Genomic DNA, 27324 nt, shown 5'->3' with positions numbered 1-27324 from the left:
AAGTTCCTGTCTGCGCGCTTCCCGCTGTGCCTTATTTTTCCCTCTACAGCCAGAAGGGAAGTCTCACGATGGCAGTGCCTTATTCTTCCTGAACTTCTCCTGTAAACATCACACAGGTAGTGAAATAGGTTCCCAAATAAAGTGAGAAGTATCTCTGGACATCGAGAGGTAAAATGTATCTGCAAGGGTTTCTCTTTTCACACTGCTGCCAAAGTCTTCTTTGACCTCTTCCTTCTGCCTCCCTAGGTCAAACGGTCAACAGTCCACAGCAAAAGTTTATTTTTCTCAGATATGTTGTAGCTACTGGGAGGATGATGCATTGTCCTTGTACTTCATTTCTCCTTGTCAGCCTTTTCATACGCAAATCCACAGACTGGAGTCCAGAGACAAGCACATCCTTAGTGCAGTGTTGCAACAAACTGCCCTGAATAAGGCAAGATTTATAAACAAACCCCCCTTGTCTGTACGTGGGTTAGTGGAAATGTTCTGTATGTTGTATAGTGTGAAGCCGGTAGTAGGGTGTTGTGATGGGCTGAGGAAACATCCCGTGCACCGTTTCTCAGTATGAACAACTAAAATACAATTGTCTTAGAAATGCTCAGGGCAATTTATGCCAGGTGGCTTGACTTGAATCCCTAAGTCTTTCGCTTTCTTGGTCCAGCAGCCATTTGTTAGTCACTCATACTTAATTTTAGTTGTTACCAGTCACATTTCAGAACATTCTATACAGTTGTGTTTGGGCTTAATTTACCCTTTCCCAAAGGTGACACTGCCATGTATCTACTCTTAACAGTCTCTTGGAGAAGGCAATAATCAATGAACATGCAGGATTGCCAACATCAGCTGTTCAAAAATCATGATCTTGGCTTTAAAAATTCGTCAGTTTATTCACGTTTTGGCACGCGATCCTGTTTTACCACTTCTCTCTCACACCTCAGGATATAAGGAACATGAAGAGATGAAAGCCTCATTTCACATGATGAGTTTTTGTAACAGCAATCATAGGTAATAAATTTCAAAAGTTGGCAACTTTCTGGGTTGTAATTTCCTGAAGAAGATATATGCTGTTCATTAGAGCTCCACCCTCAACAGTGCAAAGTGACCTATAGGTACGTGCTGAGGCAATCCTGTTTGATAGAGTGCCTTGAATCCATGCTGTTCAGGACAAAGAAACAAGAATAACAGCAATTCTTCCACCAGAGGATCAGTGTTTGCTAATAATTCTTAAAGTGGCGCCGTCAAGTAGCAGTACTTTACACCTAAGCACCCTTGTGAGAGCACTAGACGTGTTGTAAAATCTTTTGGTTGTGTTTTAGCTAAGGGTATGTCTAGGATGCAGAGCCAAAGAGTCATCTTCCAGTTTGCTTCTGGACACAGATTTCCATGGGCAGGAAACTACTGCAGCCTTTGGCTGAGTCTCTAGCCCGAGTGAATAGGAAACCAGGACCATGCAGCGCGCCATGGCCTCTCATCCAGGATGTGGTCTAAGAAAAGCCTGGACCTGCAACTCCAATGAAATGTCCGCGGTTCTGTGGATCCACAAAGGTTGAAAACAAAAGATCTCCAGTATGTTACAGAGGAGAAACTGAAATATAAGGAGCAAAAAGAGAACTTTCCTCTAGATGTACTCAACTGGGAAGCTTTTCATCAGAAATATGCTTTTGAAGCAAACCTCCAAGTCATACCTCTGCTTGGGTTTGTATCACTGAGCAGGCTTGGAGCTCACAGATTGGGCCATCTTTTTGGATGAATCTGGGCTTCCTGGTTGACTGTGAGGTGCACTTAAGGAACACACCTAGTGTGCTCCAGTTGCTAAAGAGCGTTCAGAAGATAGGACCAGACTAGAACTAGTCTGAAGTAACCCCCCCTCAAACGTGTATGGTGTGGGTTTCAAGTCCTCAGCTGTTGCATTCTGCACATCGCTCCTCTTGTCTCCATTGCATCCCACATTAGGCACAACCTGGTAAATTGTGGAAGATGAGATGCGAGGATGGATTTTCTAGATCCTAATGCCTGCCTAGGATACCATTCACAACTATTATCTCTAAGCCTTTCTTCCAAGTGCTGCCATGGGATAAAGCCATTCAGAGCTGGCTGAACTATCGCCATACTCAGGCAGAAGGTCCAGCTTTGCCCAGATTACTTGTCAGCAGGCTGTACTCTAAGGGGTTTCTATTTGCCTACTTTTTTTTTTTTTAAAAAAAAAGAAGGCATACTTAAATTTAGCCATACTAATGTCAACTGGTTATTAGAGAAATCTTTCTCATAAAAATATTCTTGTTTTATGAATCATTTCATATCAGAAGTAACATAATAAAAATAGATTGCTGCCATGAGATCAGTGTCTCCTGTACTGAAAATAATGCATAGTTTTGACTACATTTATTTTTGAGGATTATATTCTTCCAGCAGCAGGAGCCATTACCCTGTGATACCTTTACAACTGACAGTCTCCTAATTATCTTTCCTGTAGCATCCTATAGTCTCACTGACATTCTATAAGCACATAAGTATTATGGGTTTTTTTGTCTTCATATGGTAGTGTGACTCAGATCTGTTTCAGGAAGTCTTGCAGGTTTTTTGATGCATTTCCCCTTTGTCTTGCCACATTATAAATGACTTTTTTTCCTTTTAAAATATTCTGTCAGCTGTTGTATACCGTATCTGCTTTCTTACTGCCATCAGAATAGAGACACTGTAAAACCAGGAGTACAAGCAGATGAAAGAACTATCTACCTCCTTATCACAGCTTTTCCCTGCGTAGGAGAAAGTTTAGAAGATCAGTAACAGTGTGGGAGAACACTGATAAAGTCCAGAGTGAGGGGAAGAGGGAAGCTCAGTAGCAGAAAAGAGGACTGAAGTGTGCTGGAGTGAGTGGAGTAACAGCAGGGGAAGCTGAAAGGAACTGTTCCTGAGCCAAGCCCTTGCACACATTAAAGGGTTGGATAGTTGCAGAAATAGGGAGCCCTCCAAGTAAATGCTGCCTGCAACATCTGCCACTGCATTGTGCAGGAACTTTGCTTTGGCAGAGCCTACACAGCCTTACAAATCCTGCAGTTGGATTGGGGTCCTTCGTACTGCGCTTTGCATCGCTATCTATAGTTTCCTCCCAAGCAGGAGATGACCCATGTGAGTGGAGGTATGGGGATGTGGATGGACGCAGTGCGATTCACTTGCTGACCACACTTAACACCCAAGTAAAAAATTCTGTTGAAAACACGTCTTTTGACAACACCCTCCATCCTAGAGATTTTTCACAGTAAAATTTGCTGAACTGTATCTGGCTCCCTTGTCTCGCGTGGGTTCTGTGATGCCTAACGGAGAGTTTCATTTGGCTCAATATCTAGGAGCCTGGGCTTTTTTAATGGGAAAATCTGAGTTCTGTTTTCCCAGGGAGTATGAGAGCTTGCAGTACTGTTGGTGGTGCAGGCATGTTCATTTAAGAGTGTTACATCCTATTCTGCAGCCTAAGGGAACTGAAAAGGAGTGGTGAGGAGGTGTGGAAATGGAGATTTGGCACCATGATTTTACTTGCTTTTTACTTTGTGTACGCTTGATAGTTTCCCCTCCCCAATATAGTTCTCTTTTTAGATTTTGCAGTGTGGAGCTGGTGTGATTATGGTTTCCTGAAGGATTCCCCATCTCCTGTAGGCTACAGTATTGGTTGCTCACTGCTCAAAGGCAGAATGGAAACTTGCTTCTATGCATCCTCAGCATTGCTGGAGGCAATTGACCCAATTGCTTGTCCCAGATCCAGTTGCCACCAAACAGACGGTATCAGATGGATGTAATTTGAACCTACGAACTCCAGCTTCTTAACGCTCGCTAAACACTTGCCTTATTGAGTAGAGAATACACTAAAATAACGGGAACTAAATTAGTCCCAAGTTCGTTCTTTGCTTTCACTATGTTATTGAATAATAGCATCTTCTTTGTAGTGCTTCAGGGAGAAATGAATTAGAGGTGAGATCTAGACGCTTGCCTTACAGGAAAGTTTTATGGGTAGAGACAAGGGAAACATTTCCCAAATGCTATTAAAAAGATTTTACGTACGGTCCCATATATTTTCAACCTAATCTAAGAGCTGACTTTGATTCACACATAAACCAATTTGAACTTTGGAACAATTCCTCTGCGTGTTCCCTTTTGTTCCTTTTTGGGTGATTGCAGCCTTAAAGCTTAAAAAACTTTCTTAAATCTGGTTACAGTAAAAGAAAAGGAATCATAAAATATGATTTGCATATTTGATAGATATGGAGGAAATAAAAGATGTAGAGAGTTTATGGATTATTTATGACTACTGGTAAATAACTGCAGGTTTCTACAATGGACTTACCCAATTTTCCCTCTGAACTGTACATTCAAACTGAACATCTCTTGCTTGAGGAGATCTGTATCTCTCCTTTGAGCAGTGAAAAGGCTTCACCAAGTACTGTAGTGCTTATCTTCTTGCTCTAGTCTCCCAACACAATTTATGGTGCTTTAGCTGAGCTTTTGTTTCATACTCTTTTTAAAAGCAAAGTAGTAAGTATTGTTTGTAGTATATCCTGCTTTAAAATAGTAGGAAAAAATGGATAAAGATGTGGATTTGGAGGCTGAGTTACAGACCTGAACGCAGCAGCATTTGCTGCATATGTTATTGTTAGCCTTAGAGCACAGGGAGCTGGCTGACATGGTGTTGACCACAACTTTGGCCTATGCAAGCAGCAAAAGGTTGTGTTTAGTGTACCAGCTATCATGACTGAAGGCTCGGTAAGGGACCCTCCATGCTGAGATGGCACATTTTTGTGGACGTTTCCAGTGGTCATCTCTGAAAGGAAAGGATGTGACTTGTGGGGAGGTTTTCAGTCAAAGCCTTCTGTTTGCTTTTGTGCATGTTTCGAGTTGTAGCCTGCAGTCCCTGGATCCCCTGACTGTGGATGCCTTATGCTTTTTGGTAGTCATTAGCACACGGCGGGAAGGGAAGCGACTGCTGAATGGGATCAGACGGTGCCAGATTCCGTGTTATTCTCCTGATCAGAGACACTGCGTCTGGAAGCAGACGTGTTCAGAAAACATTTAGAGGGAAATAGTAAATCACAAATGTTGGCAATACAAGTTATTGTCGCAGTGTGTAACCCAAAGAAATGAGTGAAAGAAAGCTTTTCTTTTTCTTTTTAGCAAAGCAGGCAGGTATCAATTGGGTTACACTTACAGGGGGGAGTGGACTGGGGAACTGCTCTGTAGCACCGTCCCTCAAGCGGCAGAACGCTCGGTTTATTTAAGCATGTACCTATAGAAATGACAAGTAGGACAGAAATGAATGGGCAGGACTGGATGGCAGACAGGGGGCTGGCACTGCAATTTCAGAAATATTTTGTGCCAGCGCAGAACCCTGCCAGTGTGGCTAGCAGCAGAAAGAAAATGGGGCAGCTAGGAAAAGGGTGAAAACCAAAGAGGAAAGGAGTTGGATGGAAAAAGTCTGTCAAAGGAAGAAAGCAGAGATGTGTTTTCAGGGAGGGTATAGCAGGAGAGCAGCAGTGATGGGGAAGAGGGCTAAAGAGCACAGCATCCTATTGTGTTTAGTGTCTGAGAGTTATCTGCATTGCACGTTCTTAGTTTTTGGTGAGTCACTTAGAAAGGACTTCATTACTATCTCAGAGCCTTTTGCATTGTTGGACTTAGTATTTTTAACCTCTCCCTATCCCTCTACCTCATTTCCTTTTTTCATTAATTAGTCTTCCACCTGCTCTCTGCAATGTTCTTTCAGGTTGCATGACAATCCTGGACTCTAAGTAGGGATAAATCCCAGAAGCAGGAAACATTAAAGTAGTAATAGCTCTTATGGATGTTAAACTGGGGTCTTTAATACTACAGTGAAACCTACCAGTTCCTGAGGCTGTTAGTTGCTGCTAGCATGACTCTATTATATGCTGGTGGAAGTGGACCAGCACGTGGAAATGTACTGTCCAAGCTTGGCCAGACTGCTTCACAGTTTGTTGGTAGAAACAGCAATTTAGAGTAATCAACCAAACAAGTAAAGAAGTACAAAACTGTAACTCCAACATCCCATTGGCAATTCAGCTGTCAGGTCCACTCACGTCGGCAGGAGTAGGTGGCCAAAGGCAGATAGGTGATCTTTATTGTGGAGCTGTGAGTGGATTTGAACAGGCTGCGGGATGTGAGGTGCCAAGATAAGACTGTAGGTGAAGGGTGGGATGTGGATGATTTAGGCTATTTTGTATTGCTTTGTAAAAGCTTTGCTTTGCATGACTGTTTCTTCCCATTATATATGACATATATTGTGGGGGAGGAGAGAGCTTCTTATCCTACACTGAGACAGAGAAATGTATGGATATTTATTCTTGGCTACTTAATCTGGATTTGAACTGCATTTCAAATGTCAATGGGACCGTCTGTATGAAGAGAAGGCAAAGGTAACAGCAGCCTCAGTCCATGGATGTTAGTGTTTAACCTTGATGCTCCTTGAGTGAGGATCAGGTGAAAGGAGAATGGTCTAAGAAAACAAGATAGAGATGCTGGAGTCTGCTATAAAGAGAGAAGCAGATGAGCTTTGCAGTTGCTGGTCTTGTGTTGAGGGTAACCTGGCATTTACATCCAAGACTTTGTCTTCCATAACCCAGATGACAAACAGATTTTCTAAAACAAAGCAAAATTCATCTTAGCTAGCTTTTATGAACTGCTGGTTGCCTGATTCCCTCAAAGAAGATTTTTCTCTTCAGACAGACCTATTTTTTAAGCCTCTTGAGTCAATAGAGACCAAAAAGCTGCTGTAACCTATAGGCTTAGTTTGTATCAAAGGACCGAACAGGTACAGTCTGAAGACACTGCACCCAAAGGCAGGGATACTCAAGGAATTTAATCTGATGGCTATAAGCAAGAATCTCCGGCAAGAATCCACACTTTTAGATTTGTATTTATTTTTTCTTGAAGTAATTTTGATACTGATGCTTTTCTTTTCAGTGGGCCTCTGCATGACTATGCTTACTGAATACACTGTTGGGATTGATTTTCTCTTTTATATGGCATTAACGATTCAAGATGCTATTCTAATAAATGGCCCCAATTTTACTCATTCATAGTATACCATCAAATGACATCATGTTCAAATATTAAACCCTAACAACAAAAGTCATGGTTAGAGGCTGTGCAGTCTTGGCACAGCCAGCACAGCTCACAAGGCCTTTAGCAATGTAGAAAAGATTGTCTCGTAAGTGCTGCGTTCTCTGGGAGCCTCTCTAAATTGAAGAGGAAAAAAAAATGTATTTGAACACTTAGTACTTAAAAGTATATCGGAATCAATAGATAAGCTACACTCATGCTACAGAGAAATGCCATGTTGTTTGCTTGCACTGTTGTCTGCATACAGCTTTTGATTTGTGTTTGAGTCCTGGATTATATGGGTTTTGGGAGCAGCATTGTAATTTTGATCCGTGGTTGTACAGCACTTAGCACAACAGAAGCCTGGTCCTCACTGTAGTTCCTAGTTGCTGCTTCAATAAAAGAGCAGTGGAAAAGAAATATAAAAACTGAAATGGAGGGTTTCTGGGGTACAAGGGAAAGAATTCCAAATTTGAACTTCTAGATTTCATAGATTTTAATGAACCCCTTTACGATTTTCTTTTTTAAATTCTTATGGCAAACAAACGTATAAAATGCTCCCCAAGACAGCAAGAATCAATCTGATTTTGGGGACTTCTATGTATTTACAGTTGCATCTCAGATTGCTAGGAGGTGCAAGTGCTGAGCAATCTGTAAAATAGTAACAGTGTTAAAACATTAAAAAGCCCTCTGCTTCCAAAATATCTTAGAAGTTCTTTTACAAAAACACTTCTAAAATATATGACTATGTGGACACCTGCTTCATTTCTTCACTGACATTTTATGTAAAACTTTTAAAACTAATAAATAAAATATGAGAAGTAAAAATGCTCGTGATTTCTAAACGAAAAGACTGTTCATTTTCATAATAATACAGTGGGCTGGTGCCAGAATAGTTCATAATTCAGTGATCTCTTAACATATTCAAACTTATTTTAAAAGAAAATTAGTTGTGCTTATTTTTGGAAGTGCTTTTGAAATGGCTGCATTTAAAGAATCACCACAGTGTCTCAGATCCGTTCACAATAATGCAAGCATTGCACTGGTGAAACTTGTGGTTGTTCTGGAATTCCAGAATGAACGCCATGTTGATGGGTTGGGTTTTTTTTTTAATACAAATACATTTCAGTGAACTTGAAAGCAAATTCAATCATTTTTTCCAGATTTGTTCTTATAAATAATGCCTGAGGAATAATGTATGTGTTACACGGCTGCTGTTTTATTTTGTTTTGACAGTTCTGTTGTCCATAATTATAATATTCAGTTGCTGAAAAATAACCCTACGTCAGTTTAACTTTATTTTTTGGCTCAGACTAACTTCTGGAAAAAATATTCAAATTTTCTATTGAGTAAAACTCCTTGGTTCTAAAAGGCAGACTTCTCAGTAGCCAAAAATTGTTAAAGGAAAAAAGTTTTTGCCAAGGTACAATACCAATATGAATAGCCACAAAATTCATTTGTTAAAAAGAACACGTTTTATAAACAATTTTGACCAGTTGTCCATGAAATATAGCAACAAGACCAGCAAATTTTATTACGTGATTTTATCCATCTAATTCTGTATTCACATCAAAAAAACACATTACCTTTTCAAATTATAGTATACATTTTTCTTTACAGATAAGCAAACAATATATAAAATTAATGTTCTATAAAATTATAAACCTCTGCATTTGTAAAGAATAAAGGAGTCTAAAATGTGTAGTTGCAAACATTCACGTTTTATTAATTTGACCAAAGATTTATATTCTTCTGTGGCTCTCAAAATTTCTTGTCAAGCAGATTGTCAGTCTTGGTTGCTCACTGTGCAGCCTTCTTGATGCTTAACCTACCCTGTCATCTGCAACAGATACTCCCCACTTCGTGTTGCACTTCACAGGCCATACATCGTATTAATTTTTCCCTATGAAACCAACGTTGTGTTGTTCCTTCCATATGGGCTGGGGCAGCTCCTCAGCTACTGTAAACTGTTACAGCTATAGCAAAGCTGGAAGACTTTTCTCACTAAGTCTACTTATTTTAAATGGGGATCTGTTTTATATAGCAAGTTTAACTAGCATCATGTATACTGACCGGCATATTTCCTTTTAGAAACAAATAACAGAAAATGAGAGTCAAATTCCTTTTTTAAAATCCTAGTGAAACTTTTTTTTTATAAAGCGATATCATCTCTTTTGCTATGCATAGCTTATTTAATTTTCCAGCAAATGTCTCCTTAGAAGCTCATTTGAAAGGATAATTCTAAAATTTTCAAGGTACTTCAAATGATCAAACTTTAATCATTAGTTTTACCCTGAACCTGTCGGGTGGGCGAAAATTCAGAGCACGGCAGACCTTGTTCGTTGTGCTGCTTCCCAGGAAACTGGCTGGTTTGGCAGCTGAATTTAGCTGGCTGGTGTGTGCATATGACCACTTCCTGGCAGACGTTCAGATCTGGTAAGATTTTTGTAGTCGTTACCCAGAGGGGAAGAGACAAGTGTTTTGAACCCATAAGGACTTCAGTTTTATTTTGGAAACATGAAGGTTGAATGCTACAAAAGCTGAAGACCGATTCCTTTACGGGCCCAAACTGTATACACGATATTGAAAACCCAGGTTTTTTTCCTTTAAATACATGGGTATCAAAATATGACTCCCACATTAACAGAATTTTTATCTTCCTCAAACTTGCTCCTGTGTACACCAGGATAAGCCATTGTACAGTAAGAATGAATATCACATATTTAAATGGCTGATCCCTCTGCTGATAAAACGGTTTAAAATCATCAATCGAATCTTTTTTCTTTTTTTTTTTTGGTGGGTATTCATCAAGACAGTATTGTTTCCAAGTCTTACATCAAGGGAAATGATAATCCTCCATTCTTTGTGATTTTTGGGATGGTGCTTCATGTAGAAATGTAGAAGGAAAATGTACCCTAGACAGCTTTCCATTCCAGTGATTTTATTCATGATCGAATGCTTTTAAGAGGCACGCAGTACCTTGAAGGATTGCAGCCGATAGTTCCCAATAGGTCAGTCCTAAGGATTGAACCTAGCATAGGATGTATGATTAACTTTTGTTGGCATCAAAACATACGACGGCAGTTCAAAACTCATTGGCGTTGGTTTTAGGTTTGGATGAACACAAAGGCTGGATCACAATTATATAAGCTACATTTATCCCCGGTTTTATTATATTTGTATTTTATCTAATTTGTTCCAACTGTGAATGTTTCAGGCATTGAAAGAGGCACCAGCCATAAGTTATTTTATTCTATAGGGTTCAAACTGGCAATGATTAGAAATGAGCCAGCTTGTCTTCACTTGGCTTTGAAATGATGTATTTCGAAACAGAGCACTGCACCCCATGTCTGCATAAAATATGGTCTCAAGTAAACTTTTTGTAAAACAGTTTCATCTGTTTAAAAGTATGCTTATTTTTGACTACACATATAATTCAGGGTTTTTAAAGCTCACTAAAAATACACTGGTCCTTGAAAAATAAGATGACATATATTACTAGAAGTCAGGATTTTACTTACTATTTACTTACTATAAAATTCTGGTTTAAGGCTACTGTTGAGATCACGTTACTTCAACTTGGTTTCTAAGGAAACAAAAGTCTACAGACTGATAACCATACCACAATAAAAAAGCAAAATAAAAAAAAACCCACCCCAGTATCTCTCCTTAGTGGGCTTATACAGAGCAGTTTCAAAATATTTTATTATAACTCAAATTAAAAAACACATCAGGTCATCCTGTTCACATTTTGCCATATAAAAAGCGAACGTAAGCTGTTAAAAAAAAAAAAAAAGTATGACTTAAGATAATCTCCACAGGCTTACTCCTTTGCACAACTATTTTCATTAGATAATCATTTTACACCAGGAAAGGATTCTTCAGCTGGAAAACACTTTATAAAGGATCAAACATTTTGTTTGTATACCACATATAGCCTGGATCTTTGAAAATTTCCTCTCCTTGATTGCTTTTATGAAATGATTCATGGTGCAAATTGGTATTCACAAGTTATTATGTGCATTAATTTATATTTTTTCCTTCGTACAGGCACCTAAAGATTAGATTTATAGGTAGTGCTGAAATGCATTTTATTTTGTCTTGAAATCAAGCCTGCAACATACTTTAAAGTATATTCACATTCTGTATGGATTTCAAACTATTGTCATCGTGATGATGGTTTGGGCGTTTTGTGGGAGAAGGGTTGTATCTCAGAGTACTGGTTTGGTTAAATACAAAACATGGACAAAAGACTAAGTTTTAAGGAGTTTTATGAAAAACAGTATTTTTCCCAAGCGTTAAAAACAGCATATGAAAATCTGGAGGCCTATGTTCTTATGTGGGTTTTTTTACCTATTTTTAATGGAAAAAAAAAAAAAAAAAAAAAAGATTGGAGCAGAATACAAAAAAAATAGCGATTTTCTCCTTGAAAATGGTTTTGATACTGTCAAAATAAACTTTTCATTAGAAGATGAAAATGTCATTTTCTTCAACAGCTGTGTTTGGATTATAGTCTGAAATTTCGATTTTGTCAAGGAGGAAATCTTTTGTGTGAAGAAAAAAAAAAAACATTTCGACTGACTATAATATATAATATATGCAGGATATATATAGGTAGACATGCAGGAATACAGAGCCAGCATCTCTGCTGGTGTAAAACATCTAAGTGTCTCTGAAGTCACAACTTGCCTAACTAACATCAGGTGTGAATGTCACCTAAGAAAGAAATTTTTGCTTATTTGATATTCAACTCTCTGTGGAATGCTGGAGCCGGTTTCTGAACAATGTGATTCTGATATAAAAGGCATAAATATAGTAGTACAGGGAACTACAGAGCTAACCTTCTGAACACCAGAACACGTCAGTGGCAAGAAGCAGGTATGGCTGTAACCTTACTTAATAATGTCATCTTGAAAGAGTAGTGAAGGAAAAGTCAAGCTTGTCTGTAAGAAGGCTACTAAAATTCTTTTCAGGTCTTCAGAAAAATTGTGGTTGCAATGCAATTCTTTAAGACTACTTACAACTAAGACCACTTAAAAAGATAATGAATTTTTCAGATCTCAGGGTAGAGCCTTCAATCTACTGCTTACTGACCAATGTGGTACTTTTACTGAGCAATTCCAGAGATGTGTTTTCTAGGTGGTACTCATTTTACTTCTAAAGCTTTTAACAGATACGTATATGAAAGATGCTTCTACAGCACAGTAATAGTAAATGCGGTATTTTCAGGCAAGCACACCAAATTCAACTATGCTGATGACTCTGAACTTCCACGTTAGTAAGAAAAGCTCCCTGTTGGTGTTTATCGGTACCCAAATTTGTAAAGCTGTACCTTAATGTGTTTTAGTACCTAACTCCACACTTCTATGTAGCAGCCTTTCAGCATTATACTGAACGATGCTATTAAGCAGTACTACAGAAGAAATGTAGCGAACAGTATCTCAGAACCTAACTTGATTCATTTTCATTTTCTAGTTACATTGGAGAATATACCATTTTGCCAAGCGCAACTCACAGTCTATATTTTACTTTCTTTGGTATCCTCTGGGCTTTTTACAGCTGTTTTTAAAACCTCCATTAAAGTAAAGCATGTCCTTCAGTAAGGATTGCAGATTTAAAGATGATGAAGTGCCTCATCTGATGAGGAGCAGCTACTCTTGTTTTCCAGTGCTTTCTCCAGACTGTTTCAAGTGATGGAGTCTTAGAATTTGTCTTGGAGAACTTTCACTACGATATATATGTTTAATTAAATGGGGGGAAAAAAATCTATGCTTGTGAGTATGTAACTTCAGGTGGATGGAGTTGAACTAATCGTACATAAAATTTGGACAGATCCCCCACTAAGCTACCAGAAAATATATTTATCAATGCTTGATTTTTTTATGCTGATTGCTATAAAGTACAACACTTGCTTCTACTAACGATTTGGTTCCAGAGAAGAAATTAATTGTGGCTAAGGCAGTCCTTGCTACAACATTCAGAGGTGCGCTTCTTGCACTTCTTTGAATTATCAAATTCAGAGCAATGCCACTGACTTCACTGGTTTTACAGAAGATTTGTGTGCTTCATCAAAGATCAGAATCAGGCCTTAAGATTTTTGACCTACAGACCTATATTCTTCATCTTTCCTGAGTTACAGAACAGCTCTACTCTGTTGCAAAGCTCAAAAGTAGCAGTGATTCTCCTTCAGTATCTAATTCGATTATCTGAGCTCAAAGTGCAGATACTTCAGGCAAGAAGTTATCAGTGCCTCTATGGAGCACTCATATACTGAAATCTTTGAAAAACTTCTGCTACACATTGCTTGGAATGGTAGAGGATGTAATTACGGGAATGACAGATCTCAGTGTTAAGCCCATTTTTTGTTCTGCTTTTGTGTGGGAAGGCAAACTGAAGACCAAACTGGTCTGGTTGAGGACTTCTGAATCCGCTTTTGTTAATTTTGTTCTCTCAAATTTGAAACATCACTCCCTCTCCCTGCAAGGTGCTCAAGGCAGATGGCCGTCCTTCCTGTCTGAATGGTGACGGGCTTTCTCCAGGCTGGTGAGAATGTTGTTCCATAGGACCATCCAGTCAAGGAGGACACGCAAAGGGACCTTCCACCATTCTCTTCTAAGACAAAGCTTAGCAAGTAACTACAACAGAATGCAAGTTTGGTCAATTTAAGAATTCAGCAGAGAGGCTTCTACTGTACCTAGCAGATCGGAACTTGAGCTCATGGTAACATTGCACAAAGCTGTGATAAATGAATGTGATTGGCAAGGCTAATAAAACGATACCACTAACCACACAAATTCCTCCAAGAATCCTTCCTGGTACAGTGATGGGACACATGTCACCATAACCAACCGTGGTCATTGAGATGATCACCCACCAACAAGCAGCAGGAATGCTGGCATAATCCTTATTCTTTGTTCCCAAGTCCAGCCCATTTTCAAGAAGCTGGGAAAGTGCACTGAAAATTGCCATAGCAACACAGATAAAGACAAGTAGCATCACCATCTCTCTGTAACAACGCTTCAGAGTCAGACCAAGTGTTTGAAGGCCAATGAAATGACGAGCCAGTTTAATCACCCAAAAAATCCTCATCATTCTTAAGACCCTCAAGGTGACTCCAGCCCTCTGAAGCTGCGAATTTTCCCCTGTGAAAACTGTCATTAGAACAGAGATGTAGTAAGGAGTAATTGCCAGTAAATCAATGATGTTGAGAGGTCTTCTGACAAACTCACACTTGTTTTTGGAGACGATGAACCTCACAATGCACTCTGCAGTGAACCAGCCTATGCAGATAGCTTCAATTATCCTGTCAAAAGAAACAAAGTACAGTATTTATGTCCTGTGCAAAAGCTTTAGTGGATGTTTGGTTTGTTCACAGGTATTACCAAACTGACACTCAGACCTTCACAAACGACAAACAGAAAGCCATGCTATCCTTATCCTATGCATGTAGCACCAGATTTCAGCAATTAACCTGAGAATCTAGTGAGAAGTTTAAACTGATCATTGCCAAGAACTCAATCACTGATCATGTTCTTTGAATTATAGATTGCTACTGGTCCTATTACTGGGCAAATATGCCTACAAAAACTGGAACCCTACAGGAAATGCTATGCCACCGATGCCAGCGTGTAACATTATCTAGAACCCCTGGGTTGTTCTGGGTTTTTTCGGTTGGTTGGGTTTTGGGGGATTTTGTTAACTTTTTGTTTGTTTTAAATCCATTTGGGAATGCCAAGGACTGTGGGTCATACTGGCTGGTTATGAACAGGAATGTATGGAACTGGACTGCTAAACTAAAACAGAAGCGAAAATGCAGTAGGCAGAAATCAGCTTTTGCACTGGATAATTCATGATAATTGGCTCTTGGGGAACCAACCTAAACCAGTCTGTCTGATTTGCGTCCCAAACAGGGGCTTACCTAGAACTATATTCTGAACTTTATAGGTATTGCCACTAAATACAGATAGTATTTTATTTTTCATCATTGGGTACACAAAGCAATAAGCTTGTCTTCTCCCATTTACCACTAAGCTCTGCACTACTTAGGTTTTTTCTTTTGTTTTAAATGTAGCTCCACCTAAACTGCGTTGCAGCAAAAATGTCAAAATAACCAAAGCAAAACAGGCAAGATCACCTTCTTGCCAAATACAAATAATGGCGTTAAGAAAAGAAATCCTGGAAGGTGATTTCAGTATGTTCTTAATTAGTTTCAAGTCCCATTGCAGTGAACGAGACTTGGGAATGTCTCAACTTGAAATCAGTGAAGGTAGAGACAGAAGATTATTTAATAACTGTTGTGCACGTAGCCTCAAATCTCCCATCTGAAAATAATCCTTTTCTTAAGAATTCAGACTGTGCTTACTTGTTTAATACAGGAGGGAATGGGAGCTAATCTTTCCCTCTTTCCTTTGTTTATCTTTTTTCACCAACAGTTTGAGGAAAAAAAAAAAAGCCCATCACCAAAGCCTTCTCATACCAACAGTCTGAAACCAAACCAAGGTGAAATCGAGGATTTGAAAATACTACATGCAACTAGAGGATTTTTGCTACTGCAGAGATCCTGTCAAGGTAGTGTCTGTAGAAACATAATGATTTGCAACTAATAACCCAACTGTAATTTCAAACCTAGAATTTTGCTTCCCTAACATATCTGCATAATTTTTTACCAGTTCTGAAATCTATTGTTATCATTAAGACAGTGGCCTGTTAGAAAGACAATATTCTTCTGTAACTGCTGTAATTATACTAATAAACTATAGAAACTAACTTTCATAAAAGTTTCATACACTGAAGTTTTATTTATTTTTTATTAATTTCATTTAATTCACTCATTCACTTTAGTTTTATGCTAAAAAATGGAGGAAACAGTAATGGTCAGTTGATGTGAAGTTGGAAAGTACACTGTAATTCCAGCCAAGGCAAATTTAAATGCACATAAATTAATTACATAAAGAAATAGATATTCACATAAAATCAGACCTTGTTTTTCTTGTTTCATGAATAACGATGAAAGATCTGTAAGCAGGTGGCCTTTCTTCATAAAGGGCTTATAAAACACTTGTTCATGTTAGCACCTTTTGATGGAAAGACTCGTGAATTTCAAAAATAGCTTGCTTTTAAGAATTATGTGTTCTCTTAAAAATTAAGCTTTTGAAAATACTAGGGTTTCTTTTAATGATGACAGTGAGGGATAACTATCTTGGATGCAGATTTAATTTCTTTTTAAAAATGCTCAGATCACGTGTTCTAAACAAAAGTAATGTACAGAATATATGAAAGTTATATATATATATATATGAAAGTTACTGTATGAATGTGGATTATTGTTCCTTTATGTTGAAAAAATCAAGAAAAAAATGTTAACGGGTAAGTTCTCTTAAATCCTTTTTACACACGATGAGGAAATACCTAAGACTTTTCCTTGTAAAATCCAGTCAAACAGCAAGATGATGGTAATGGACTCACTGATGAAGTCTAAATGTACTTATATGTTGGCTAGTTGAGATGTAACGATTAAAAGAAAAATCGTATCTGGGTAGAAAGTTGCAGCCAGGAATATTCAACAATTCCAACAGACACTACTTCATTACATTTTATGAGATTTCTCTGGTAGTGCTGCCTGTAACATGGAGAATTTGAAGGAAAAAAGGCAATTAATAATTATACAATTTAAAGCTTTTTCACTTGGTATGTCCTTCTGATGCCCTGATAATGTTGGAAGTGTGATTCCTCCATTTTGTCACAAATTAGGCAGGTTATTTCTGAGTTGAGCTTTAAGCAACTTAGGTCCTAATCGTGATTCAGTAGAAGTCTTCTTTATGAAACAACATTGATTCAGTGGTCTAGATAGTTGTGCAAGTAAAAATCCGTGAAATCTGATCAATCCATTATTTCATTCTGGCTGTTCCTAGCACAAGAGATACTGTAAATCAGTTACACTTCAGTAGGAAGGACTGAAGAAGCCTTTTATTGTACAATGGACTTGAAGAGAGCTAAGGAACATGACATTGATGCAAAAATAACAAAGCAAGATGAAGACAGTGGGAGATGCATTACTGCCACTCCATTATATATTGCACTTCCATTTCTCCGTTCTATGTGTATCTTTCTTTCTCATCAATTATATGCACCCTGGCTAGGGAGAAGATAATGAAGAAGGGTGTCCTTTATTTTTTTCTGTCCTCTGCTTACTTCTTAGACACCAGTGAAACATTTTCCATTCTTCCTCTCTTGTCAACCCTTTTCGCCTGTGTTGATGGTTTTTGGAAGTCCTGGTAAATCCCATAAAAGTGCTTTGGTGAGAACAACTAGAAACCTTTGGCCTGTTGGGAAATCTGGAGTGCTACGTACCACATTTCCACTTTCAGATCAAGTCTCCCTCTCCTTGTAGTGACTTATCTTTATAGCTAACCTTGTTAATGGATAAATAACATCTAATAAGGAAAGCAAATTTAACAGTTAGTCCTCAAGAGAACTTAACTGAGTATGAAGTTAAAGCCAAATAAAATGCATGCACTTGGAAGACTAAAGTTATTGTATCTTCTGTAATCAATTCTTAAAATATTTGCTGCAAATTCAGGACAGACTGCCTTTTATTGCCTATTCCTGGAACAATGCTGTATTAAAATCTAAAACTATATAATTAAATCATGAGCTTTAATTGGTAAAATGTAGTACCTATTTTTATAAACTTCCATCACAGTTTTTGGTTGGTTTTTGTTTCCCCGTCAGTTCGGTTTTAAAATAATTAGTATTCAAAAAGGAGAGGGGAAATTAAAAACAAACTCATGAAGTGTCTCCTTGAAGATTCCCCACAAAATTTAGAAATAATCAGAGAAAATACTAAGTCCTAATGTTTATTGTTACACGTTATTTCTGCTCAAACTTACTGTTCATTGTCCCAAACCTAAGTACATGAAAGAGGGGTTTTCTCCTCTTGGTACTTAACAGTCTTCCAAGATTGCTCTAACGAGTCTTTTGTCCATAAATGGAAAATCAAGCCTTTGTGAGCCTCGTTTCTGCTGTAATCCCATCACTGTTCAATTTTCTGTACCGTCTGATAACTTCCTTTCAGAATAAGCTATTTTATGTACAATGAGTTAAACCACTTCAGAAATTATTTTTTCAATCACTAACAAGACTATTTTGTTACTACTAAAAAAACCCCACATTGTGAGTGTCTCAGAATATTTCAGTTGAGCATTATTCTTTGCCCCAGCATGCCAGTTTGTATACTTTCAATATCCCCCGGTGAGTTGGTTGAAATCTAGCCAAAATATTCATTAGTGGCACTATTATCTATTAAGCTTGTAAATAAAACATACACATCAACGGGACACACAAGGAAAACAGATGATATGATTGAAGACAGTATATGACAGGATTAAAGATTAAAGTCTGTCAGCACTGATTTGTTAAATTGCTGCTAAAGCCCATTTCCATGTAAAGCACATTAAACCTGAAAAACATCCAAGCAGTAGCCAGAATGATCAAATTCCTGCTTAGGAAGACTCCTAGTCATTTCAGCAAATACCTTTTTTTTTTTTTTTTTATCCTTTTGAAATCAACAGGGTTTCTGTCTCACTACAAACTGTAGAGCAAGGGCCACAGAACAGCTGGTTTCCCTGCACCGAGAACCTCGCTGGCTTTTTTTCCATTCCATCCCTGCTTTGGTAGCAATAATACGTCTTGATGCCTTAAAGTCTGGTGCCTTATGTGGGAGGCTGTAATGACCCAGCACTCCCCAGGGAAGGGGCAAATGCCTTTCTCAGCTCCCAGGGGATACCTGGATATGAACATCTCGAGCCCTAGGGTCCTCAGCATCTTTTCCATATACTTTGAATACGAGTGGCACCTAGCCATGGTGAGTTCCTTAAGGTTCTCCTGTGGCCAGGCAGTGATACGTGCTTGTTCTTTGTCTTATCTCTATTTTTCAAAAAGACTGTAAATCCATTAGAAGAATATGCATCTGTGTTTTTAACTTAAGTCTGTGGTTCCATTCTTCACCTTCAGCCTACTGTTTTAACTGAGAAAAAAAGTGGTGTTCAGGTTGGATCTTACCCAGGAAAGAAGTTTTTGGGTTTTTTTTTTTTAACAGCTGTTGGACGTGAGCATTCGAGTGTTCTGAAACTCCACCGCCATAAAGGAATAATGATTTTTGTGTGTCTAAAATTCAAATGCAACTTTTTAAGCTGATGTTTTGCAGAGATGAAAAAAAGTCCACTGGCATCTGTTGAGAGATGCTGTTTGGAGAAGTTACTGTGTTTATTTGCTTTTGCTTAAGAACACCGCAATCATACAGGCTGGATTACAGAGTGATTCTTTCAATACAAATTTAACCATGATTAGTAACTGGAAAAGGGACAACAGTCTCTCCCTTGTGCTAACAAGCTACTCCTATGTAGCGTTAGAAAAATACTTTAAAGGCAGGTAGATAGAACTGTGCTGGCAGTAAGTCGAGCAGCTTCAGAAGACTTCCTATTACAGGCTTGAGAAGCTCTCCCCAAAAGATTACAGTCAGTGTATGGACGGGTCCCTGATCAGAGACTTGCACAGTATGCATCTGTTGGCAGAGTTCAGAGGAGAGCAAAGATGACTTGAAATTGCCAGAAGCAACAGAAGGGGAAACAGGTGTCCCTGCTGTCTGCTCCTAAACTGTGCAAATCTGATGCAAATCTTCAGCTCTGATAAGTGAAACGTGACAAGGCAGGGAAGACAGCAAAAATCTTACAATGCAAGACATTTAATAATTCATCCCTCATCCTGAGAATGAACCTGGAGAAGGCAATCCCTCTGCAAGTTAGGGAATTATATTGTCAGTGTCTCTAAGATCTGTGAAATTCAGAGGTCAGATTCCCCATCTCTCTCCTTAAACAGGCTTACTCGTGGAGTTCTCTGTTGCTTTCTAAAGGGTGTTACTGCAAAGGATCAGAAATAGCCGTAGGCTGTTCACCCTTGGGGAGTGTAGTCGCCATGAAAAGTCATAACAACGTAATGGTTCCTGAGAAAAGTTTGGTGGACTCAATTCCTCTTCTGGTGAAGAGGTGTTCACACAAGAAAAGTAAACACAGCTGGTATTAGCTGGCAGCTGCAGTAACCCTCACCGCAAACCTCATTGAAGAGGCTGATTTTGTAAATTACATAGCGACCCCCTCCCTTCTACAGATGGTGGCCAGGTAAGCTGGAGACACGCTGCTAGAGCTGTTTTCCCTACAGCTGCCCAAAGCCGTTCTGGAGACAGTTACCACAGTTCAGCCACAGAAATTTCTTATGTGGCACCTTTCTGAACTGTCACATAACATCAAGAGAAGGACAAGAGGACAAGGGGCTTGTTAGTAAGCATGTGAGAGACTAAAAATATCAAATTTGCTGAATTTCATGAGGTAGTTCTCTCCTAAGCAGTGGTTTATGCTGATCTGAATAGTCTGTTACAGCCAAAATCTACAGCCTAAGGACTTCTAGGTAAGACCATTCAATTTTCATACCTAAAACTTTTCAACATATGTTTTCAGAATAATGTAAAGCCTTCATACTAGTAATTACAGTGCCATGTGAGTTAATGCATACAGCATTAATGTCACAATTTCCCTTGACAAAAAAAAATAAATTAGTGTATTATGTTAGACAGAATTTCTTTATTTTGATGAAGAACCTTGGTTACTAACCAAGACAGAATTTGGCTTCCAACTTTTAAATGTATCAGAAACTAGCGGCCAGATTTTTAAAAGCCTTCTTCCCTAAGACGGACAGCATTGCCAGAGTACGCAATCCCAGACACTCCTGTGTGGTTTCTGTGGTGAGACTCTCAAATAAGGCACTTAGCTACGTAGGTTTGAAAACTTAGCTTATTTTACATGAAGTAACTACAAACAAAAGAAAAGAAAATACAAACAAATAAAGGGAAATCAAGTCAGATGACAACTGGGCATATTAAGTCAAATCCTATGGCATGTGTAAGTAGTTTGAACTGAACTGGATCACTCACTTAAAAGCAACTGTAGCTCATACCTTTTTTCCCACATGTAACAGGCTTTTTGGTCGTGATGCAGCCTGTGCAATAAAGGAGTGGCTGTCATAAGAGAACAAGGCCACCTCAGCAGGTGTGGACAGAAAGGAACACATTTGTATCTGTTTTCCATGTGTTTGCCATTGAATCACTATTAGTTCCTGTGCGGTGAAAGCACATGGGTTGTCACACGGGAAATGAACCAGCTTGTATTGGTGTTTATACACGACAGACTTTTGCAAGAAGATGGCTAGAAACTGTTCAGCTGCAACTTTTACAGTTACCTTTCTTTTCTTATTGCAGTTCCACAGAGTCCTACAACCAGTACTGAAGAAACTCACCCTACCATTGATAGCAGTCCTTCTGGTTTTAAAAGCAGCCTTCACTGCCCTGGGAAGCGCTTGGCTACACCATACCTTACAAGTATTTAAGACCTTATCCTTCAAACACTCGGTATACAATATGCAATTGTTCAGAAGAGTAAAATGATGTGTGTGTACAATAGACACATGTTCTTTAAGACAAAGGCACTATGAAAGAAAATTTACACATCATACGCCTTGTTCCTCTGTAAGCTGAACTCTTTCAGTAAGAGAAAAATTGTTGATGACTCCTACATCATCAGGATGCGAACAAAGATATGACCAATGTCGTTAATGCTATGGTAGTGTTGCATCTATTTTCCCCTGTCCATCAGGGGTATCTAAGCAATTTGCTGCCTTACAAAAAGATCACCCAGAGCATCCACCCTTTGAAATAACTTTGCAAAGCTTAAGTAAGGCTTTTTAACTGGAAGAACCTCTAAGAGCAACCTTTGACATATCTGAATCTAAGCAGGAATCAGCAGCTTCTCAATCTGTACCTGCTTTCTTTTTGTTCATACAATTAATTCTTTGGCTCAGCTACAATGAGAAACACAGGTGCAGTTTTCCATTAAGCTAATGGAAACTACGAAAATACTTTCCAAGGAATTAATTTGGCTACCAAGATATAATATATCACATTCCAATTAACTCTATGGTAAAAGACGATTTCATGATGACAAGGCTGCGATTTCACTGTGGGGCCCCTTTAGCAGAGCAGAAGCTGAAAACTTTTTGTTGAATATCCTGTTTTGAAAGAAGGGAGAAGCTAGCAAATACAAGAAACGTTTACTTCTTTCTTTATAAGTCAGTCTTATTTGCGGGAGAAATCCTACTAGAGTGGTTTTGATTCTGTCCTCTAGGGAATGGGGGGGGGGGGGGGGAAGAGAAAGAGAAAGAGGGAGAGAGAGCAATGATACTGAAGTCAGCAGAGTTGCATCAAAGTCACCTCAAGCTGAGGTCACAAAGAAGGTGAAAAAGGGTTTGTTCTTCCCAGGAAGGCTCAGGACTGAGCCTCATAGACCATGTCCTGTTTTTCTGCAACTGTTTTGCAATGTTTAGCGTGCTTACACACATTTTATCTAAAGGAAATTTAAACATGTTACGTTCGTACACTGGGGCTCTTGTATGATGCATTTGCAAGAGCTTAATGCGCAGTGTGATCATCTCCTGTGTTCCCCACATAAAGAACCTGAGATGGAAAGAGGAAGGGGGTAAGACTGTTCCCACATAGAAGATTTTACGAGAGCAGAACCATTAACAGGCGCTGGATCTGCTCCAGCAGAAGAACCTGTACGAATAACGGAGAGTGCATACAGGATTGTGCTTTTCCCAAAGGAAAAGAGAAGGGAATTGCTTTTTTTTTTTTCTTTTAGGGTTTTATTTCCCTTTTCTCCCCCAATCGTAAGGCCTAATACGATTTTCCGAGTGTTCGAACTTCTCCATGCGGGCAAGGAGTCCCGCGGCCGCTCCAAGGCGGGGAAGCAGAGCTCCGCGCTGCCGCACCGGCGGAGGCACCCTTACGGAGAGGGGCGCTCTCCCGGTGACAGCCGCGCCGCTCCCGCGCTCGGAGCCGCCGGGTGGGACCCGGAGCGGCAGAGCAGCGCCCGCTGCCCGCGACACCCCCACATCATTCATTCCCCCCCCCCCCGCTGCCGGGCTCCCCAACTCAGCGCCGGGGTTTCCAGGCGCGCAGGCGATCTCCGCCGGCGGCGGCTACAGCTACGGACCGTCAGGACGAGGGGCAGGACACACTGGACGGGACACACGGGGACCGGACAGCGGGAAAATAAAGGATCCTCCTACCCTGAGGGCTCCCTCACTGACTCTGCTGTGTACCTGCTCTGCTCCTCCACGCTGCGGTTCTCCGGCGCCCGCCACTCGGGCAGGGTGCTGGCGCACAGCACCACCATGGACACGATGACGAAGAGGATGGAGACGGTGGCCAGGACCTGGGCGGCCACGGAAGACGTGGGCTCCTCGAAAGTCCTCCTCATCCTCTCCAGCCACTTCCCGCCCTCGGCTCCCGGTGGCCGCCGGCCCTTGCCCTCGGGGCCGCCGGCCGGCTCCCCCGGCGGCTCCTCCGCCGTGTAGTAGGTGCACGTCTCGGACATGCGGTCGTCGAGGCGGCGCTGGCAGCAGTAGTCGAGGTGGGAGCCCTCCAGCCCCCAGTAGATCATCTCGTTGTAGAAGGAGAGCTCGCACATGTGCGGCACGAAGCGCAGGTGGCCGTGCCGCACGTAGAGCATGATGAAGCCGAAGGCCTCCGAGTGCCGGTCGAAGAAGTACTCGTTCCGCTCCCGGTCGTAGTCGTCGCACACCTCCAGCACGTCCTGCTCCGAGAGGCAGCCGTGCAGGCGGCTCACCCGCCGCAGCGGGAAATCCTTCAGCACCTCCCGGGAGAAGGAGTACCGGGTGCCCCCGACGTTCAACACCACCGAGGGGCCGCGGCCAAAGTTCATGGCTTGGGCGGGACGGAGGAGGGGAAGGGCGGGCAGGGCGGCGCGGCGCGGCGGGGGGCAGCGCGGGCGGCGGAGGCTGCCCCGGCTCCGGCTGGGTTCGCACGGCACCGCACCGCTGGCGGCTCCCGCTTGGCGACGGGGCGGGCGGGGACGGAGGGAAGGCGGGAGAGGAGCCGCCGCGGGCGCCCCAGCGGCCGCGCAGGAGACGGGGCGCGGGGCGGAGGCTGCGCGCCCGCCCCGGCGATGCCGCTCGCAGGTGCGGCCGAGGCCTCAGCGCCGGCGGGCGGGCGCCTCCGCGGGGCCCCGCCGGGGCGGGGGCGCGGCCGCGGGCATGGCGGGGCCGGGGAGCTCCGCGCCCGGCGCCGCTCCGCTCCGCCGGTGCCGGCTGGCAGGCGAGCGGGAGGCGGCGCGGCGGCGGCGGGGTGGGGACACGCCTCCTCCCCCGCCCGCGCACATGGCGGAGCGCAGCGCGGGGGGCTGCCGCGGGGCTCACCCCCCGCCCCGGGCCCAGCCCCGGCCCTTCGGGGACCCCTCCAGGCACGGGGCTTCGGCTGCAGCGGGGGGAGAGCCCGTCCTCGCCAGCCCCGCGAAGCGGCACTTGGGCGAAGCTGTCCACCAAACCCGAGAAACACTTCGGGGGCGTTCCCTCCCCCCCCACCCCCCCAAAAAAAAAAATAAAAAGCTGAAAGTGAAGCGTTTGAGCACGACACCGCTCGCTCCTCGCTGGCAGCGCCTCTCGCTCCCGTCTCACCGTGTGCCGCGGCCCTTCCCGCCGGGGCGGTCGCGGCCCCCGGCCCGGGGGGCAGTGGCGGCCGGGCTTTCCCGCGAAAGGCGCGTTTCTCTTCGGAGCCCGTCTCTCCCCCCCACCCCCGAGCAGATCTGGACAAGGACACACTTTATCTTTTTTTTTTTTTCCTCCTTACATTGCGTAGGGACACCAGGAAGAGTCGGGCGCCTTAGGCAGAGCCTTCTTCCCTGCTTCTGCCCACCTTTAGCCTCACATCTGGGCTCTTACACCTATCTGCAGCGTTAAAACGCTCAGCAGCTGGTACGACCCTGTCTGGTCTCTAAGGCTTTGGTTTCATTTGGTTGCATTATGTACAGGGAGTTCTTAATTTCCACTACTGATTTTTTTTTTTTTTTTTTTAATCCAAATATGACGGTTCATCAGGCTGAGGTATTTTTTAGGCTTATTAACATCTGGAGCATCATGGGGTAAAATCAGCCAAGGTACGGCACTCCCTTTCAATGAGGTGCTTCCAGTTGTAACTGTGCCTCCAGTTGTCAGGAGAAAGGGCAGAAATGCCAAGGGAGAAAAACCAATGCCAAAGATTTGCGGCTTAAGAGCTGTGTGTGTCAAAGGACAATCAGGTTAAACCAGTGTTTTACCATCCCCGTTCTTTGTCGCTGTAGTATGTTTTTATAATATGTACTTGTTTTTATGGTCTGGGTTTGGGGTTTTTTTGTTGTTCTTGTTGCTGCCATGTTACTTTGTCAGCTGAGATTTGTAAGGCACACTTAGGTGTACCAAAATAAATGGCTAGTCATCTAATTGTGTAGTAAAAATTGTTGTTTTAAAGGAGAATGCGATTAAACTCTACTATTTTTAGCCCTATTTGTCATCTTCTGAAAAATACTTCGAGAGAGATTCGAATAAATGTCCACGTTACCACAAAGAGAATTCTGCAAGTTCTGCTGCGGTTGTTATCCAGTACATCCACTAGAGGTCACGGTTAGTCATTTTTCGCTGTTCATTTATTGAGATGACAAGAAACCCACCAAAAGTCCAATTACAAAATGTAGTGAAGTATATGCGCCGGCGTGTTGTTGCACAGGAAGGTCATTTTTGATCTCCGTTTAGTCATGATGGTGTCTGTTTTCACATGGCTGGAAAGGTTTTTCCTTTCAGCATTCAATTACCGTATCTTGTCTGGCTGTTAATTGTATAAGCAGCAAACACTATTTTAAACAATGCTGAACGAATGAAATACAGAAGCATATACATCAACAGGAGCAATTACTAGAATATGTGTTAAAAAAATTAAATGGCAACACCTGACTAGAACTGTGACAGTGATAATGAGTTACCCAGGTGGTTCTGGCTTTGCAATTCGGCATGCTGCCTGCTCCATACCTTTTAACCCCCTTCACTCCTCTTAGGAAACTTGCAGAGGAAGAGGGGAGAGTACAAATAACACGGCCTGAAGACATGCATTTGCTAGCTGTATTGAAATGTAGACTTGCAGTGTATGTTCTGGGGATCATTTCAAAATGAACAAAGCTCCGTGTGCTGTGGTGGGAAGCTGTCCGGCAGAGCGGGTAAAGTGCTGGGCTGACCAGACTTCATCCTTAAAGTGCATCACTTGAAGTGTTGTAGGTTGATTTGATGCCTATTTTTGGTTTTCAGTTTCTTTTAAATATAGAATACAATTATTTCCTTTTTCAGAAAAACATTGTCAAGCATTCAATGTAAGCAAAGCTAACCTGACAACAGCAATGTTTTCTTTTCCTTGGTAGTCTGGCATGTTCAAGTTTAGTTATTTTAGTTATAATTACTGACTTTCAATTGAGGAGATTTGTTCTAGTGAGCTCGTGTCAATAGCTGTAAACAACACCTTCTTGCACTAGGAGCAGCAATTTACTGGGAACAAAACCTTGAATTTTTAAACGTTCCAGTAAATGTTTTGATTTTTGGCATTTTGAGTTGGTCACCCCATTGCAGTTGTGAAATAGCTGGTTTATAGTAAATTTGTGGTAATTTGCACTGTTTCATGGGTATTACTAAGAATTTACAAGTGTCGGTTCAGTGGTTGTCAAGGTATATTTGTTTTATTTTCTAGGAAACTTGAGTGAGTGTAACCTTTTTTTTGGTGGTGTTGAATTTCATGACCGAAAGTCTTAAGAGATTTGAAAAAATAGGATGGAGAGCCTGAAGAAGACAAAACACTTAGGACTTTGTGTGACCATAAGGAAAACACTTTGGTAATAGGTTAAGAAAAAGACCAAAGGCTATTGTGGAGAAAAAAAAAAAAGTGTGTTTGAAAGTTCCAGCTGTCCTGATTTAAAATATGGTACCTAATTAGTAAAAGCCAAGTGAGCCAATAAATTCATTTAAAGAAAACAACACAGAAATTAGTAAAGAGTATCCAACCTATACGTTAAATGGTAAAGTATGAGGCACAAAGTGAATCTTTCGAAGGACTGAGCTGGCTAATAATTGAAAAAATAATAAAGGCCTCTTTCAGTACTTGAGTTCAGGTGGTTGGGAGGTGGCTTCGGTTTTGGTTTGGGTTTTTATGATCTGGAGATACGTGCTGGGATGTTGAATCAAAGCAATTACTCTTTTCCTGTTGTTACAGTTGTTATCATTTGCTGCCCAGGAAGAACTTCACAA

General features: G+C 41.2%; 1 protein-coding gene across 2 annotated transcripts; it reads right to left on the bottom strand.

Moving 5' to 3' along the window:
- Nucleotides 1-13758: 13758 nt before the first annotated feature.
- KCNG3 (potassium voltage-gated channel modifier subfamily G member 3) lies at nucleotides 13759-23930 on the bottom strand. Of its 2 annotated transcripts, none has more exons than XM_086460820.1 (2): nucleotides 23275-23930; nucleotides 13759-14404 (listed from the first exon to the last, which is right to left on the bottom strand). In XM_086460820.1, exons 1-2 carry the CDS (start codon nucleotides 23928-23930, stop codon nucleotides 13759-13761), a joined length of 1302 nt encoding a protein of 433 aa, XP_086316946.1. The 2 variants fall into 2 exon arrangements, with proteins under 2 accessions (XP_086316946.1, XP_086316947.1); XM_086460821.1 differs by having other exon boundaries at nucleotides 23308-23930.
- Nucleotides 23931-27324: the final 3394 nt, after the last annotated feature.

The sequence above is a fragment of the Leptosomus discolor genome, chromosome 2, assembly GCF_034619465.1.
Source record: "Leptosomus discolor isolate bLepDis1 chromosome 2, bLepDis1.hap2, whole genome shotgun sequence".
NCBI classification, from domain to species: domain Eukaryota; kingdom Metazoa; phylum Chordata; class Aves; order Leptosomiformes; family Leptosomidae; genus Leptosomus; species Leptosomus discolor.
This window is presented reverse-complemented; position numbering and strand designations above follow the sequence as displayed.